Source organism: Mytilus galloprovincialis, chromosome 5 (genome assembly GCF_965363235.1).
Source record: "Mytilus galloprovincialis chromosome 5, xbMytGall1.hap1.1, whole genome shotgun sequence".
Classification (NCBI taxonomy): Eukaryota; Metazoa; Mollusca; class Bivalvia; order Mytilida; family Mytilidae; genus Mytilus; species Mytilus galloprovincialis.
In genome coordinates, this window is record NC_134842.1 from 97,959,184 (window position 1) to 97,979,677 (window position 20,494).

General features: G+C 35.3%; 1 protein-coding gene across 1 annotated transcript; it reads right to left on the reverse strand.

The window, feature by feature from the left end:
• Nucleotides 1–12,623: 12,623 nt before the first annotated feature.
• LOC143074221 (uncharacterized) lies at nucleotides 12,624–18,359 on the reverse strand. The gene is made up of 3 exons (XM_076249771.1): nucleotides 18,168–18,359; nucleotides 12,949–13,172; nucleotides 12,624–12,765 (listed from the first exon to the last, which is right to left on the reverse strand). Exons 1-3 carry the CDS (start codon nucleotides 18,357–18,359, stop codon nucleotides 12,624–12,626), a joined length of 558 nt encoding a protein of 185 aa, XP_076105886.1.
• Nucleotides 18,360–20,494: the final 2,135 nt, after the last annotated feature.

Here is a 20,494-nt window from a genome sequence, read left to right on the forward strand (position 1 = left end):
GTTACTTTCATTTTTCTTAATGGAAAATCAAGATATTTCTATGTCAGTACAAAAAGAAGAAAAGGCTTTTCAAGGGATGTTACACATATTAAGTAAAGTTTTTAATTTTAAAGGGATTGAGCATAGATGTAATACATCTATGGATTGAGGCTGTACTTTTAAAAGGCTTAAAATCTGATGTTTTTGTTCACGAGATGTGGTTTGCACGATTTTTGTTATTAGGTATTTTTAGGTATTTTATATATAGGTAAATTTAAAAATTATGAGTACACATTTTTTTTCATGATAAGAATGAAATGTTATTTTTGGTGTATTTTTTATTTGCTGTTATTGAATTCAATAGATATCATAGGATAAATGATTTTTAAACAGAGTAAAATATATTTTTTTTTAGAAAGTAAGAAGCTAGTTTTTCGTTCAGAGTAAATATGTTAAAAAAAAGAGTAAATATGGCTGATACAATATCATTTTTTGGAGGTATTTTGGGTTTTTGTTTTGATCATATATTTTATGGGTTGTTTTTTTGAAGATACATGCAATTATTCTAGAAAATATGTATTTTACGTAAAATAAGCAGAGCACCGGTGTAAATTAAGGTTGATTTAGAACCTTTGGTAGATGAAGTTAAGGGTACTTTGAGGATACATTGTTTGCGTGTAAGAACCATTGGGTGATGGTTTCGCAGTTGGATAGTGTTAACGCACATTTGTTTAGAGAAAACAAATAGTCTATAATTTTAGATTCCAACCCCTTCTTCGGATGATTAACATAAGTGATGTTAAGTTATTAAATGGTGCAAGTTGTTTATGGTGTTAGATTACGCCATATTTACATATTGTAATAGATTAAGAGAAGTATCTTCATAAAGTAGCACATTAAAGAAAAACATGGATATGTTTGCCCTTAAGGATTTACTAGTATTGTTGTAGTAGACTGATATTTGTAAAGAAAAAAATGAGAAACATATGAACTATTGACAAAAATGTAAATGAAATATATAATTGATATAAAAGGAAAACTAGCTTTGAAGTAAAATTGAAAATTTTCATGAACACTTTAATATGAGGATTATTATTAGAAATTAAGATAAGAATAAGGAAATAATTTATAAAGGAATTGAAAAAAGAATCTTAACGATGTGTTTTGTTCATAAGTAGTTATCAGGCCTGGGGCCATTACATTGCAATGTAATGCATTACATTACAATTACTTTGTGATTTTTCCATTACAATTACAATTACAATTACATTTTTTCTCACATGTAATGCATTACATTACAATTACTTTGCCTATGTAATGCATTACATTACACATTACTTTTTCAATATAAAAAATAAAAACATTTCAAAAAACAGATTTTTATAAGAAATTGATAAATAATACAGGGGTATATGAAGATATATATACAGTGTTAGTGACATAGACTTCAAATACTGGTTAATCAATATGTCCATTGAACTTTATTATCATAAGAGGTTCAAAAGTGATGTCATTAAGAGAACAGCGATCAGTTCTGTACACCTTTCTGGCAGTACTAAAAAGCCTTTCTACAGCAGCTGATGTGTGTGAAATGGCTAAATACTTGATAGCTGTATTAGCCAAAGAAGAAAGGCACACTGAATTGACTTCCATCATTCCAGTGCATTGATTGAAATTTCTTCGCATGGCTCAGACAAGTAGATGTCAACATCATGTACTGCACCATACCTGTGTCTATACTCTTTAATGGAGTAGTAGGAGGCATGAAACTGGAAAAGTCACTTTTAAGATTCTTAGGTGGAGGTAAAAAATAAATAAATTATCATATAATTTTGTTTCTTACATTGATCACTTAATCATTAAGACATCATTAAGGGATTTCAAAGGAATATAATAAATGAGTCATTAAAGGATTATCTTTTGAAATGCTTAAGGGCTCTGTGAGGACAAACATAAGTTGAGAAGATTTGATTGCAATAAAAACATTTTGATATTAATTAGGTGAAATAACAACACAGACAGGACCCAAACCACAGTTTGGTTTAAAAATGTTGTTTGACATATTCAATCTTTCACTGAAATACATGCAAGGTGTGTATAGAATTATGAAAATTTCATCTTCATATTGTTTCCATTCATCTAAATAGTTTTGTTTGATAAATTTTTATAAGATTTTTCATTAAACACCAAACCACCAAACACCAAAATATTCTTATATCATTTTAAACAAATAACAGAAACCAAAATCAAGACTTGATAATTTTTACCATTATATATTTATTACCTTAATGTGTGTTTTAAAGATTGATGTAATTTATTTAATACAGTAATTAACTGTGACAAAATTTTTTTCCATACTTTCTTTTGTTTTTGTTAATATTTTATTTTTATTATACAATATTCTTCAATTTTATGTATTTTACCCATTTGTAATGAAAAGTAATGTACTGTAATGGAGGCATTACATCAATTTTTAACTAAAGTAATCATTACATTACATGTAATTGTAATGCAGAAAATGTGCATTACAAATTACTTTGCATTACATCCAAAAAATGTAATATTACAGTGCATTACAATTACAAATTACCATTACCCCAGGCCTGGTAGTTATAGATTTTTTTGATTGTTTTAGTTTTTAAGATGTTAGTTAAGTTTTAAATGTATATACTATTTTTAAACTCAGATCTCAACATAGTCGTATGTAAATGTATAAAAGGGATAGGCAGTAGGTTTGAAATTTTAAAACAAATGAAAAATAGATATATAAAAAAGAAAGGAAATAGTATAAGGAAACTATATACTAATTTTAGAAAAATGTAATACATTACAGAGAACGACATTTTTTCCGCAATAAGGTGTTTTTGTTGTCAAATATGAAATGTAGAGTCAGTAACAAATTGCGCAAGAGGTAGTTAAAATTTTATTAATGGAATCTTAAATGTTGTTAATTTGTTGGTCTATATTTAACGTTAAGATTAATTAATGAAGCAAATAAAATAAAACTGTAAAAGTATTACAATTGGGAACAAAGTAACACATATAATATTTAGTATATATTATTTGTTATAGGTATTATGTAGGTGTAGGAGTTGTAGAAAAGGATCACATTATATATATTTTTTTAATTTGTGAAATTTTAAATCTATTTTTTATGTCTTGTGTTAATAAACATATATTTGTTTTTATTATGTAGGATTTTAAAAACTTGTAGAAGTTGTATACGACAGTTTTCCCCTTTTATTTTTTTTGTTTTGAATAGACAATTTAATATAAAAAAAAAGAACGTATTTGTTTTAAATAGATAATTTGATATAAAAAAGAACATATTGATTTATATACGTAGAAATTGTGAAAACTTAATTTTGCTAGGCTTAGATAACTTTTGGAACTTAAGGCGAGCTAACAAACTGTCAATTATCTGATTGATAAATAAAAAATAGGAAATTAAGGGGAAGTAAACAAGTTTTAGTTTGTCCAAATTGGGATAAATTTATCAGTGGGGTTTAGGTGCCATCTTCATTGGAATAGCCATATTTTTGTACTGTTAATTAATTAAGAATATATCTTGGTTAGCCAAAAAGAATGTTGTGAGTTCTGGTTCTAATGCCACGAACAATTTGGTAAAAACAAATGGTGTCTTCGCAATTGGTTGGAATAGATGTTACTGACAACAGAGAGATGTCTTCCTCCGTGCCATTGGTCAAGGACAAAACTTAACCGAATGTCGATGATAACAGCCTCTTAAGAAGGACGAACCAAATAGCTAGATGCGTCAAATACTACGTAATGGAGATGATGATGACGACACTTGTACAAAGTTGTGCGCCCTTTCCAGCAGTTGATGAACTTTATACTTTGATGGTGACGGAAATAAAACATGAACTATGTATATCGAACTATTTTACTGGTGATTCAAATGAACTATGTGTAAATATATCCAGCTATTGGACTTGGTGAATGTAATGAACTTATTATAAACTTTAGATGTGTGGTGATGGTTACCGGAAACTTTGCAATGAACTATCACAATAACCTACAGGAAGAAAAACTACCGTATTTTATTGAACTTTCGTTTTATTTAGGAGGAAAGGAAAATGTAACACAATTGTGTTTCATATCATTAATTATCAAGGAGTATTAATTAGGAAATTTATTAAAAAGGAATTAAACTATTCAATAACAATCATGTACACTTTGGACACTTTTAAATAACGATCTGTTCAAATATTATAGACATACCATGTATACCCTGCAGCCAATAAATGACCATGTCTACTGTGAAATAACATGTATCCTTCAGGGTTAGACAATTAACCATAGACTAGAATTATTTAACATCCAGACGACTATGTAATCGGCCTACAGCTATTTGTATGGACCACTGGACTATATAAGATTCCTCAATGGACTACAAGGACAGAATTCGATTAGACCACAGTTCGATCAGGACAGATTGGTACCGGAGATTCCGCCAAGGTCTCCCCCTTCGTGGGTAGGCTTGAACCCATGTGCTTAATATCCGAAATACTCTAACAGGAACGAACAGTTATAACACTATACGATCACGTGCCCGTGTGAGATATTGAACATTCGAACTATTCAACTTTAAAGACAGCTTGTGAACATTCGAACATTTGAACTTTAGAATCTTTCTTGACTTTGTAATTACGTAATAAAATATATTTAATCATTATTGACTTCGTCACAGTATGTGTATACATTTACATAAGCTTCAGAATTGAATTGAATGAGGTTAAATTCATATTTTGTTCTGCATACTGTAAAGAACTTATTTTCGTGAGAAGAAAACTTATTATAAATCTTTGTGAATATTTAAAATTTAGATCTTTCCATATATAACTACATCAAACAAATTTGAAAATCGAGAAATAAAATCGCCGCGAAATGGGCTGGAAAGTGCTAAACCCAAAATAAAGTATCCGTTAAAATAAGTTGGTTTACAGAATTATGATAGAAATCACAAATATGTGTTGCCTCGAGGGAAGAGAAATATGTTCTGAACTTTAAAAGTGATTGTTGATATTATGATAATAGCCAACGAAAATGTCATGATATAACATATAGTAAAATTAACCAAATCAATGCATTTATGGTATCACTCATTCACTACACACACTGTTTAGTGTGATAGAGGAAATATATGTGGTTATCAGGAAATCAAATTCAATACTGTAAATTCAGAAATTATTGTGTGCATTTATTATTGCGAATTTGTCATTTTAGACTTCAATGCGATTTTAATTTTTACGATTTTGAGAAAAGTCTTGTTTAATTCATATAAAATGTTTCAAAATGCCAGTTTAATTTATTGCGTTTACTACTCTGTCACTTTTTTCACAAAAATAAAAACCTCGCAATAATTACTGTTTTTGTCTTGCCTGCGTGCAAAAGGAAGTCCTTGACCTCTTGTTCATGGTTCTGTGACTGCTTGAAAAAAATACTACTCTTTTGAAAAGTGAAATACTTTCTTATTAAGGTATATGGGTTCTTGCAAGAAGATGTGGTGTGAGTGCCATTGAGACAAGTTCAACTTTCTATCCAAGTCACAATTTGTGAAAGTAAACCATTATAGGTCAAAGTACGGTCTTCAACACAGAGCCTTGGCTCACAACGAACAGCAATCTATAAAGGGCCCCAAAATGACTGGTGTAAAACCATTCAAACAGGAAAACCAAATGGTCTACATGTACATGTCTGTCTGGTAGACTTCACATATATATGCATGACCATGGCCTTAATTCATGGACCAGTGAGCAAGGTTATAGTTATGTGGTCAAGTCTTAGAAACTATAAACAGTAGGTCAACTAAATTTGGTGTCTGGAATGATTTTAAGGTGTTTATTTCGATTGGCATGTTTAATTTGACCAGGACCTCTTTTTCATGGTACATTGAACAATGTTTAGTTTTTGTGGTCCGTTCTATTTTTCAGATACCAGAAGCAATAGGTCAAGTTTATTTATTGTACATTGAATAACTGTAAGATTAACATCTCTGCCTGGCAGGTTTCATATGACATTGACCTATTTTTTTTGGCTTATTAGTAAACGATAGATTTTTCTGGTTATGTCAGTTAATCAGTTATTATAAACCAGAGGTAATACCCCCGTCACACTAGGCCACGATCGGACTACGATCTCGGAGAAAAATGCAAATTTTGACGATCGAAGTGCGATGGTGTAAATCGCATTAAGTTTGTGGTACGGTCGTCGTGAAGTTTTCATGATTGCGATGAGCATGGGCCAACTTTGAACATGTTCAAAACAATCGTGCGGTGGTATGGTTGTGGCAAAATCAGTTCGTAGAAGAAACGCGAGAGCACAGTAAGGTAGTGTTTAGATCGCAAAGGTCGCTGTACCATCGTAGCGAAAGCGAGATTCAAGTCTGAGGGATATTATACGATCTCAAGCCCCAGTCCCACTAGACCACGATTGCACTACGCTCATCGCGATCTAAAATAAATTCAGATCGTCACTGGTGAGGCCGCGGTATGAGCGGCATGAAAATGTAAATTTTCGTTGCTTTCCCGATGCTACTAAGTCCTCATTGCGCTTCTACAACGATCCCGCTATGATTATACTACGTTCTCCCTGTGCTTATTTTGCGACCTCTCTACGCTTATCACGTTCTCACTACGACCATACTACGAGTTATCCGATTGCAACAGAACCTTACCACGCTTTTACTGCGATTATAGTACGTTCTTACCACAGTTAACAACGTGCATACGTACCGCGATCTTATGAGTATTAATAACGACAACATCGTGTTCCATATCAATACAATTCCATTCCTTCTATTTTTGATTAATAGATAGATTTCTCGGAAACAATACAGTCATGCCACCAAAATCTTCTAGAACACGTGGGCATGGTGGTACGGGTTGATGTAGAGGCAGAGGCAGCTCTAATAGTAATGAATCCTGGTCAAGCAGAGATTTCAGACCAACCAATCCAACCTAAATTCGTGACAACCTTTCGCTGGTCCATAAGGCTCAAATGAAGATATTTTAGTGAACGATGGCAGAGATGACACATACAGATGTGTCAATAGATGTAGGAAGATGTGATATGAGTGCCAATGATACAACTCTCCATCCAAGTAACAATTTATAAAAGTAAACTATTATAGGCCAAGGCACGACCTTAAACACAGAGCCTTGGCTCACAGCGAACAGCAAGCTATAAAGAGACCCAAAAATTACTAGTGTAAAACCATTCAAACGGGAAAAACAAAGGTCTAATCTATATAAACGAGAAGCATGGTTGAGCCGTTATAGAAAAATGAACAAAAACTACATACAGGCAAAAACACCTGGAGATATATAATATATGTTATGTGAAAATGACAATGAGAATGATGGTCGTGGTATGAACGTAGTCAGGTCGTAAGGAGAGCGTGATTAGGACGACAAGCGCGTGCATGCTAGAATCGTACTATGGTTTTGAACAGCGTGGTGTTAACGTGGTATAGCCGTAGTGGAAGGGTAGTTGGGTCGTGGTGAGACTGTGATGGTCCTAGTGAGGTCGTAATAACGTCGCTGTGAGATTGTAGTGCAGTCTCTCCGAATAGAATCACGCTCTCACTACGATGGTACAGCGATCTTACTACGACCTTAGTGCGCTCTCACTACGCTTCTACTACGTAACCTGATTTGGCCACGACCGCACCACGATTGTTTTGAACATATTCATATAGTTGGCCACGCTCATCACGACCTTGATGACCTCACTACGACCGTGATACGACCTTACTGCGATCTACACTATCGTACTACGATCATCAAAAATTGCATTTTTTTCACAGAATGTAGTGCTATCGTGGACTAGTGGGACTGCGGTATCAGAGTGACGTTACTACGACCTCACTTCGACCATCTCGTTCTCATCACGATCTAACCAAGCTTCTATTACGACTATGCCACGTTAAAATAAGGCCAATAATAGTACAATTCTAGCACGCACATGTCGTCCTCGTCACTCTCTTCTTACGACCTGACTACGTTCATACTATTTCGACCATTTCGAATGCTAGTCATGCTCAATGTCACATAAAATATATAAAAGCGCTATAGGTTTTGTTTAAAACATCAATTTCAATTGAACCAAGGAAACACAAGACCATGTTAATGTACAATGCTTCTACAATCATTAACACAGAAACAAAATCTTAACGATCAGGCCATGTAATTTTTTTAAGAGAGCGGCGAAGAAGAATAAGGAGACATTTTAGACGGCGTAGGTCCTGTTGGGTTTGTTCTTGGTTATCACAGTCAGTGTCAACCGAAAGGAAACTCAAGATTGGTCATTACGAGAAATCTACGTATTAATGAGAAATAGAAGGAATGCAACAGTATTTGTATTGAACACGATGTTGACTTTATTGCTGAGAGCGAAGAAAGATCGAAGTATGAACGGGCGCTATAGGTTTTGTTTAAAACATCAATTTCAATTGAACCAAGGAAACACAAATGAAACACAAGACCATGTTAATGTAGAATGCTTCTACAATTTATTAACACAGAAACAAAATCTTAACGATCAGGCCATGTAATTTTTTTTAAGAGAGCGGCGAAGAAGAATAAGGAGACATTTTAGACGGCGTAGGTCCTGTTGGGTTTGTTCTTGGTTATCACAGTCAGTGTCAACCGAAAGGAAACTCAAGATTGGTCATTACGAGAAATCTACGTATTAATGAGAAATAGAAGGAATGCAACAGTATTTGTATTGAACACAATGTTGACTTTATTGCTGAGAGCGAAGTAAGATCGAAGTATGAACGTGGTTTGATCGTAGTATGAACGAGGAAAGATCGTGTTGCAATCGGATAAATCGTTGTATGGTCGTTGTTAGAACATGATGAGCGAAGTAAAATCGTAATCATCGTAGTGAAGTCGCAGAATAGAGGTTTCCCGATTTGCTACGTATCAGCTACGGTTTTGATTTGTTTTTGTTTTTGATCGGTTATTTATTTTTATAAACTAAGAGGACAGATTATTCTTTTTCTGCACTATTGAAGCAAGATTTTTCATTTTCATTACAGCAAGGGACTGATTATTTATGTTATTTGAAAACATGAAATTTTAAAATGATTTGTTTATTATAAATGACACATGGTAGTCAAGTCATTAACTTAAGATTCATGCTTGAATAAATACCAAAGAGATATAAATGAATTATTATTTTAAATGGCAAAATAAAGGCCACGGCTCACAAATTAATCAAACATTAATTTATCATCAATAAAGATGAAACATTAGCATGATCATGAGTCACACATTATCAAAATTAACACATTTGCGTGGATCACTGTTGATCAGTTATAAGATATATATTAGAATGGATCACGATTGATCAATTAAAAACTTTAGCATGGATCTCGATTGATCAATTATAACATTAGCATGGATCAAGAATGATCAATTAGAACCATCTGTACAAAAAGAGCACTTTATCATTACTGTCCAATACTGACATTGACTTTAAAAATACTGGCCCTGGGAACAGAAGCTCAGTAACGGATATTAGAGTCTATTATGTTAACATGGTGCAATATTGTTGGCGTTGTGTCGCTTTCCCGCCAATTTTCTTCAGATAGTATTTCAAGAAATTAGTTGAAAATTAATAGAATGAAAAGTTCATTAATCCAACGCTTCTGTGTCAAAATATTTCAACATTTGTCCATTAGTTAAGCTGTACAAAGTTCAATTATAGAATCACGATCAAAATTTAAACGGAATATAGCGAATAAATTCTCTTCTTGAGTCATCTTGGAATTTCTACACTTGGTGAGCCATGACGAATCATCATACAACATTGGGTGCAAGGAAATAAAATATGTCCATAAAACCTGAAAAATAAATCAAAACAGCAGCAGTATATCGCCAAAATACACGTTTTGAAAGCAAGAGGTGGGAGGGTGGCTTTTTCTTACATTACATAGAAATATATTAATACAAAACCCAGAATTTACTCTGATTAAAAATGTCTGCCATTTCTCCTTAAATCTCTGAACGCCAATGCAGCCGATATATTGACATCACAGACGATATTGGTCGGAGAAACGTAGTTTGATTTTCAGAAAATTGCAAACCTACATTATAAAGAAACTGTATAAAGAAAGGTAACTCGAATAACTATATTAGGATAGATTGAATTAACTTAAGATTCATGCTTGAATGAATACCAAAGAGATATAAATGAATTATTATTTTAATTGGCAAAATAAAGGCCACGGCTCACAAATTAATCAAACATTAATTAATCATCAATAAAGATGAAACATTAGCATGATCATGAGTCACAAATGATCAAAATTAACACATTTGCGGGGATCACTGTTGATCAGTTATAATATTAGAATGGATCACGATTGATCAATTAATACCCCAGTCCCACTAGGCCACGATCGCACTACGATCTGTGAAAAAAAATGCAAATTTTGATGATCGTGGTACGATCGTGTAGGTCGCAGTAAGGTCGTACCACGGTCGTGGTGAGGTCTTCAAGATCGTGAAGAGCGTGGCCAACTTTGAACATGTTCAAAACAATCATAGTGCGGTCGTGGCGAAATTAGGTCGTAGTAGAAACATAGTGAGAGCGCACTAAGATCGTGAAAAGATCGCAAAGGTCGCTGTACAATCGTAGCGAGAGCGTAGCGAAAGCGTGATTCTATTCGGAGAGATTGCGCTACGATCTCACAGCGACGTTATCACGACCTTACTACGACCATCACGTTCTCACCGCGACCCAACTACGCTTCCACTACGACTTTACCACGCTGTTCACGACCATAGTACGATTCTAGCACGCCCTTGCCGTCCCAATCACGCTCTTCTCACGACCTTACTACGTTCACACTACGACCATCATTTTTATTGTCATTTTCACATAAAATATATAAAAAAACTCCCTAGATTTTGTTTGTCTGAATGTATTTATCCATTTGCTCTAACGGCTCAACCATGCTTTTCGTATTTATATAGATTAGACCGTTGGTTTTTCCAGTTTAAATGGTTTCACATTAGTATTTTTTGGGCCCTTTATAGCGTGCTGTTCGGTGTGAGCCAAGGCTCCGTATTGAAGGCCGTACCTTGGCCTATAATGGTTTACTTTTATAGATTTTTACGTTGATGGAGAGTTGTCTCATTGGCACTCATACCACATCTTCCTATATATATTGACACATCTGTGTCATCTCTGCTATCGTTCACTAAAATATCGTCATTTGAGCTCTATGGACCAGCAATAGGTTGTAATTTAGGTTTGATTGGTCGTTCCGACATCTCTTGATGACAAGTATTATACTACTTATGTGTATAGTATCAGTTTAATTGAAGTCTGGAGCTGGCATGTCAGTTAACTGCTAGTAGTCTGTTGTTATTTATGTGTTATTGTCATTTTGTTTATTTTCTTTAGTCACATCTTCTGACATCAGACTCGGACTTCTCTTGAACTGAATTTTAGTGTGCGTATTGTTATGCGTTTACTTTTCTTCATTGGTTAGTGGTATAGGGGAGGGTTGAGATCTCACAAACATGTTTAACCTCACTATTTTTGCGCCTATCCTAAGTCAGGAGCCTCTGGTCTTTGTTAGTCTTGTACTATTTTTAATTTTAGTTTCTTGTGTATACTATTTGGAGTTTAGTATGGCGTTCATACATTGCTCCCTTTGCCTCTACATCAACCCCTACCACCACGCTCACGTGTTCTAGTAGATTTTGATGGCATGACTGTATTGTTTCCGAGAAATCTCCGTTTCAATCAGAAATAGAAGGAATGGAACTATATTGATATGAAACACGATATTGACGGTATTGCTGAGAACGTAGTAAGATCGCGGTATGAACGTACTTATAATCGCAGTAAGATCGTGTTGCAATCGGATAACTCGTGGTATGGTCGTAGTAAGAACGTGAAGAGCGTAGAAAGATCATTATAAGCGTGGTGAGGTCGCAGAATAAGCGCGGTGAGAAAGGGGTTTAATCGTAGCGGGATCGTTGTTAAAGCGTAATTAGGACGTAGTAGCATCGTGAAAGCAACGAAAATTAACATAATCATGCCGCTCATACCGCGACCTCACCACGATCTAAATGTATTTTAGATCGCGGTGAGCGTGGTGCGATCGTGGTCTAGTGGGACTGTGGCTTAAAAATTTTAGCATGGATCACGATTGATCAATGATAACATTAGCATGTATCAAGAATGATCAATTAGAACCATCTGTACAAAAAGAGCACTTTATCATTACAGTCTAATACTGACATTGACTTTAAAAATACTGGCCCTGGGAACAGAAGCTCAGTAACGGATATTAGAGTCCATTATGTGAACATGGTGCAAGATTGTTGGCGTTGTGTCGCTTTCCCGCCAAATGGTCACATGTTAACATGCGACCACCACCATGAAATAAAAGAAAACGACGCAACAAGCCGTGGCCTTATTGACTTGGTTGCTACATATTTATATTCATCCCTTCTCTTCCAGGGCGAAGCCTTTAAATAAACGACGTCATAGCACACTATTGCAAGTGCCCGACTTTAATCAACAAAACATTATTAGATAGTAACCACACAGTTTGTACAATAAATCATTATATGTACATTTTCTTTCATTAAGAACGCTTACACAACTTCCTGGAGAAAACTTTGAATTCTATACAAAAATAGTTCATTTCCCATGTTTGAAAGATGAACACCGCTCATGTTGAAAAGTCCATTCTCATTCCATGTTATTGCAGGATATTTTAATGTATCCTCCACCATACTTAAGACATAACCAACCAGCAAAATTGTCTATTCTGACCGCAGCTCGGTTCAGAGACTTAATGTTTTGGTCATTCCGCCAAACTAGCCTTGGTAGTATCTGGGACCAAATTAATTTAGCTTTAGGGAGCAATTCTGAAACTTACAAAGGGACGAATTAATTTGCCGTCTAAAATTATGTAACTTGCAGGAGCCTATGTTGTTGCCCCCATAATGTATAATTAAAAAATCTGGCTCCTGTTCAAATCTTAATAAATATTTTATCCTTGGTACTAATTCTTGCCAATTCATGCCCCCTTTACCTTGCCACCAAATGGTACATTTTTCCCGCTTTAAACCCAAATGGATGCCGTCATAAGTGGTGCGGGCATGGGTAAATGCATGTTTTACAATGGACGAGCCTATTATCTAAACAGACTTTTTCTCATATCTCTCAAGTATCCCTATTAAAACACAATTAAACGTTTAATAACATAATATATATACCACCTATTTACAGGTATGTATAAACAATAATTGTCTTTATGTCAATAAATGACCACATCAAAATAATTTTTTTACAATCTGATATATGACCTATATGCACCAGCTTTCCATCGTCCTAGCTTCATAATTCCTCATTAGAAATTCCTTTAGCAGAGGCTTCTGACGCTGCCCCAATCCTGAATGAATGAGACTTGTAGCCACTTGATCAATACCTATTACATTCAATGCTTTAGATAATATACCAGAGAATAGTCCGAGATTACTCTGACGTCCAACGGCTGTTTTGCCCGACAAGCTGGGGCCGTGGGACGTCAGAGCTCGTCCCATATCAAAAAGTGGATATTTGCCCACCCAAAATAGATGCGCTGCTTCGTCGCTTCTGATGCCGACTGACGTCCTTGGAATTATATAAATCGGGCATCAATCTATTCATTTTTCATTTATCTCTTCATTTATGTAAGTTTCACCTACCTGTGAACCTTTATTTTTCCATATTTTAACGGTTTTCACAGTGACCCATCGATTTCGGAATTTTGACTTTCACTTTCAAATGGACTTCAAGTTACGAGAGAGTTCGTGGTCTCGAGACTCAAAATATGCAAATATTTATATATTTTTTCACCTCCTTTACAGGAGATCGGTATGAAGCATTTAGTTCCGACCACGTTACAATTGGAAGCTCTAGGACATTTAGATAACTTGCATCGTAAATAAACGAGATGTTACATTATGGTCATTTGCATAAATCATCACTGTTTTCTCGTGGTCACGTGATTATCTTTGAAAATGAAAGGCAAAATGCCGAAATCGATGGGTCACTGTGAAAACTGTTAAAATATGGGAAAATAAAGTTTCACAGGTAGGTGAAACTTACATAAATGAAGAGATAAATGAAAAATGAACAGATTGATGCCCGATTTATATAATTCCAAGGCCGTCAGTCGGCATCAGAAGCGACGAAGCAGCGCATCTATTTTGGGTGGGCAAATATCCAATTTTTGATATGGGACGAGCTCTGAAGTCCCACGGCCCCAGCTTGTCTGGCAAAACAGCCGTTGGACGTCAGAGTAATCTTGGACTAACCAGAGAACTGATAACGAGACACGCATTTTCCACCTAGGTGAAAGAGTAAAGGACCATTTTTATTTGGTCTTACTCTTAGGTATCTTTTTAATAGCAGTATTGGACAAACTGTTGAATCCGTCTTCCTTATATCAATAGAAATACCCTTACCAGTTTGATCCCCCTTAGAGTGTGTTAAGTGAAGCCTAATAAACTCCCCTTTTGCTCCCCATAAAATTTGTGTACCATGTATTGATATTATATTTTGCGCTTGGCTTATTTTGTGTAAACTAATTCTCCAACTCTTAGAAAGCCATGAAAGGCGACTGAAAAAGCTGCCGCAAAAAGCAAAGATTCGTATGCTGAATAACAAACCGATGGCAACTTTTCAATTATCCTAGCCAAAAGTTCCGATGTAATTGGAAACCTCTTATCCTTCGAGAACTTACTGCGTATCAAACACTCTAACATTTTTCGTGTAATAAAATTTTGTGAATAGTCCATAAATTTAGACTGTAGAACCTTGCAACGAAAAACGATAGCAGTCACGTAACAGCTGACAGTTTTATGTGCTCTTCCTTTCAGTGATACTAGACCACACCCGTGATATCACGGGTCCGTGACTGAATCAAAGTATATAACTATGCGCAAGCCTTATTTTAGTATTAGTATTGTCATCTGATAAAGTCATGTCGATTATAAGATACACAGTTTTTCTCTGCTTTCAAGTCTTTCTGTTTGAACCCGTTGAACTGGAACTTATCAGTTATTGGTAATATTAATTATTTGGAAAACAAAAGGTCCTGGAATGGAGTATGTTTTAATCAACAGCATTTTATGTCCTATATAAGTTATAAATAAAGTTGAATTCTTTGCTTTGCTGTTTTACGTCATGCCCACTAACAAATTGAAAACTGTACCTATACGCCTTATTTTTAGTCCAGATTTTTAGTATTCGTATTGTTATCTTAGAAAGTCTTACTGATTAAAATACTACAATAGGTAACAATTTTACAATTTAGTAGTGTCAAATTAACCCTGTGGTTATGACCCGTGAATATAGCATATTAGTCCTGAATACAACGTTTGGTGGTGCGCCTGTCAGATGCGGAACGTACAGATAAGGTAATAGGTAACAGGTGAATATACTATTGGTATCGGTAGCGGACTCGACCCGGAACTTCTTAATTATTGGTAATATTAATTACGTGGAAAACAAAAGGGCCTGGAGTGGTGTAATTTTTAATCTACACCTTTGTACTATATTAGTTATATATAAAGTTGAATTCTGTGATTCGTCGTTTTTACGTGATGACGGCTGACAAATTGGACCTCGTAATTTTAGTATTATAGATATATGCAATAAAAAGCACAATTTGCGAGGGGGAGGCGGCCACACGCACTCCATATTAAAGTCTTTCCGAAATATCTCGAAACTCCGCAATCCCGTTCTATATGTATCCTTCGTGTTCGAAGCTAGCGAGGCATCTACTAGACGATTAATTTCAGACCGGAAATCAGCTGCAGAAAAGTTTCTAGGATTGGTGTCGCCTCTGTCTCAGCTTGTGGTGCTACCATGCGGAATATGTGCCACTGTTTACGTGAAATAGCATCAGCGATGAAGTTCGAACGACCTTTAATATGTACTGCTTTAAATTGCATATTAAGAAGCATTGTGTGTAATACAAAAGGCCGAACCAACTCCATCACCAGTCTCGATTTTGAGGACTTCTTGTTCAAAATACTCACAAATGCCTTATCATCTGTATGAAAAAGTATTCGCTTGTTGTGCAAATCCTCTTTAAACAACAAAATCGATAGCACAATAGGCACTAACTCCAAAAAGGTTATATCAGCCATAACGTCAGTGTTTTCCCAACTAGAAGGCCATTGGAAATAAGCCCATCGGCCTGAAAAGTAAACCCCACAACCTAAACATTCTAAATCTGGGTTACCAGCGCTATCTGTAAACAAATGAATTTGACTATTTGAAAGCCATTCGCTCTCACCAAAAGCCAAAGTACCATTGAAATTCTCGAGAAATATAAGCCAAGTTTTCATGTCCTCCTTCATACCTAGTGTCACTCGGATAAAATGAGTTGGCCTTTGTATACCGCACATAGTATCACAAAACCTCCTGTTAAAAGCTCGAACTGACGGAATTGCTTTGGCACAAATTTTGAGGGAGCCCACTAAAGATTGAAGATCCCTTAGAGTGATTTTTCTTTTCTTTATAGTCAATTCCATTTTTCCCTTAACCTCTGTTAGTTTGTCTTGTGGTATCCGAATGACCATCTCCAGAGTGTCTATTTCTAATCCCAGAAAAGTCATAATACACGAAGGACCTAAAGTTTTTTCCGCCGCTAGAGGAACTCCAATATCGCTGCAAATAGTCCTAAAATTGTTCATGAGATGTAAACATTCGACCGAGCTTCTCCGGCAAGCAGGAAATAGTCTAAATAATGCTCTATTGATTCCTTGTGCGATTGAAAACGGACCAACCACTCTAAAAAAACATGAACAATTTTCGAACAGCGCGCATGCACGCCGCCGAACATCCCATTGGGAGCGCTTTCTGGAAATAAAAGTTGTCTTGAAAGCGAAAACCAAATAAAACAAATTCATCAGGGTGCAATATTAATAATCTAAATGCCAAGACTATATATATATATCCATTCGTGCCATGTCTGCCCGGTCCTGTCTGCCCCCTTTCCTAGTTTTCTAATAGTGCCAAGAACTTTGTCAAATTAAAGGATGTGTATTGCACAGTTGCTAATTGGGGGTCAATAAAACTAAAATACTACTTCCCAGTGGATAACTCAAATGTTGTAGCATACGCCATCCGTGAATTTTAGAGCCAGGAGGAGACTTTTTAGCTACAAGCCCTATCGGTGATAAGCGGAGGTTAGAAAAGGGTTTGTTTTTAAAGGGGCCCGCTATTCGCCCGGTCTGAATCTCTTTCGTAATTTTTTACTCTAATTCAGACTCATGCTGCTTTGCCGAAATCAAATTCGAACAATTTACAGCTTGACGCGGACCCATGTAATTTACTTTAAATCCATTTGTATATCCATCTAACAATATATGTGCATCAATTTTATTTGGAAAACTTTTAAAAGAAAATGTCTTAATCTTTCCACTTTAATCGGTGTCTTTCCTAATTCCGTTAGCCTATAATGGCTATATGCTTCCTCGGACTGACGATGAGGACTTAAATCTGAATCCATTGACATTGTTTTTATAGCTGTTATCTCTCCGAAAGTCACTCCGAAATGATTCATAAGGCTTTCTTTTCTCATTCTGACTGTTTTGTGTAGTTTTTAAATTGCAAAACAAAGCTGCATGAGCACCCCCGCATTTTAAGCACCTATGAAGATAACGACAAGCTGAACGGCCACATCTACCTTTATTGTTGTACAAGAAACATTTCCCTGCATTCATTTGAGATATTTGAGGTTATTGTGTAGGAGTTACACCCTGGGAAATATACAGAAGCCATAACTCCATGTCTACACAACCCCAATTCATTGATGGGTTTCTGGCACGTTTTAGTCTAAATTGTTGATCATAGGTTAACCAACCAGTATCAGCACATCTGCCTGCCCCCAATTTTACATTATAAATATATTTCAGTAAACCCGGGGTACTACTAGGATGTTCTGCTGTATAAATGCTAGTATAAATTAAGATAGCATCGAACCATGTATTAATGTCGGATATTTTCTTTCCAGATTTTAACTTTAAATTAAGATTCCCATTATTATCCATAACTACTGCCCTTGATTGCTCGGAATGAGAAATAAGCAATAAGTTTTCTAATTCTACATATTCCCCATTAATAATTTTGTCTCTCACTTGTTGTGAAATGTGCACCCCAAGGTCATCATTGAAACTTTTAACAGGGGCAATATTATCGTTATCATTTACAAGTATACTGTTATTAGTGAGATTTATACCTGACAAATCTGTATCTGGGGTTGAGCAGAGTGTGGGTGTCCTCTGGATAGCCTCAATTGCTTTAGCTATTTGGTCCTTTAATTCTGGCATTATGCGTTGGGTGACAGTATCTGCCACCTGCTCCAACTCAGGACTCAGGCTTGCGGTCGGCTGTTGCTGGGGAACTCGCTGAGAAGTGGCATTCACACTTCTAGTCCAAATAATTATGACGTCTTGAAAGGCTATTATAATTTTTTTCTTTGACGCCTTACTTCGACGTCATAATGCTGAAGCCGCCATTTCGGTTGGACTTTGAGAGCATATTTTGCTCTCAACTTTGAGACCCGATTTAGCCATCAAATTTTCATTGAAGGCTAAAAAAAATTGCATATATAAAAATTCTTACCTTTTATGTGTTTGTTTGTGCAAAATATTTCCAATTAATCCCTACAGAAATAATAATGTAAATAACAATTCCATCCGAGGCGGGAACATGTCGACTGCATTTTTTAAAACGTTTATCTGATTTCTTTTTAGGAGATTGTAAAATAAAAACTCGGTAAAATTTGGACAGACCCGAATTTCCGGAACCTTTGTTTTACATTATCCGGAAATTCAGGTCCGTCAAAAATGTACTGAGTTTGGTTCAAAAATATATTTTATACTCCTCAAATGAAGCATCTTAAGGAGAAACCAGCTAAAAGTTTTAGTAAAGCAGTAAATTCCCTCTAAAGTCCAACTGAAAATATGAGTTTGGCGTTATGACGTCGAAGTAAGGCGTCAAAGAAAAAAATTATAATAGCCTTTCAAGACGTCATAATTATTTGGACTATCACACTTCCAGTCCTCCGGTAAATAACTGTTTCCCCATCTGAAGAATGGTGTGCGGACTTCCTGTTGGCCGCCGCATACGGGCTCCTAGTCTTCCGGGCCATTCTTCCCATATTACTATCACACAATCTGAAAAACTAATATGTGAAATGTGAACAACAAACCCTTTTTCACTTATTTCATGCAAGTGTGTACGTTGGTTTAATTCAGAACTTATATATATCGATCCTCGCTATAGAGATCAATTAGTTAATATGCGTTTAAAGGATTTTATACAAAACCACGCCTACGTTAAATCCCACTGCAAAACTTACCAAATAATTTTCTTTACTGAATCTTATAAAAAAAAACATTTTTCTTTTCTGATAATTACATGTTGTATTACGTAGAAATATGTATACGGTTTTCTTACATTTTTCTTACATTGCATAGAAATATATTAATATAAAACCCAGAATTTACTCTGATGAAAAATGTCTGCCTTTTCTTCTTAAATCTCTGAACGCCAATGCAGCCGATATATTGACATTACAGACGATATTGGTCCGCTAGGCCACATGACCCTTTTTCGAAAAACGTAGTTTGATTTTCAGAAAATTGCAAACCTACATTATTAAGAAACTGTATAAAGAAACTCGAATAACTGAAACGGCAGCTTCACAGAGTTAAAGCAATCTATCCCATATTAGGATAGATTGAATTATGTACCATTTAATCAGAATTAATCATCATCCTCTTCAGAAATGAATCTTTTATATTCCCAACTGCATATACAATGTACATGTATTGCATTAAAGTTTGGTTGTAACTAGCCTCTTTTAAAAGTATTGGCCAAGATATATCGCCGAGCGGAACGAGGCAAATATTTTTTTGAAGAGTTTTGGAGACACTGAAGGCCCAAGAAGCTATAGAACAAATGATGCAAAATCATGCTTTCTGAGTGTTCCAAAGACCCTTTCATAATCTGAAAATGTAAGTTTTGTTTTAATAATTTTTTGACAATATTTTGGTCTTGTATACATTCAGTGTACAAATGTAAGACTTAAGTTTCTAGGGACAGCATCAAAAGACCAATGTGCATGATCAAGCAAAAACTGAAATTCACATAGTTGAGTCTGTGGCTGCTGTTTTTTTTAAACTCATGATCAAGTTCATAACAAAATTACCAAATTACAAAAGTAATGCAACACTAACAGAATATAGAAGAGCAATCAATGAACAAAAGACAAATAAATAAGAAACATTGATCCCGAAAAATCAGGGCTACGTCTGAAGGAAAACAGAACTTGCTTCTTGCAAGGCACTCGCCGTGCACATAATTTGATAAGGAGACAAGCGTTTGGATATGAAATTTCTTACATGAAGGCATTTGCCTCAATGTAGTTAAGACCCTGTTAAAATAAAAGTGAGGTAAG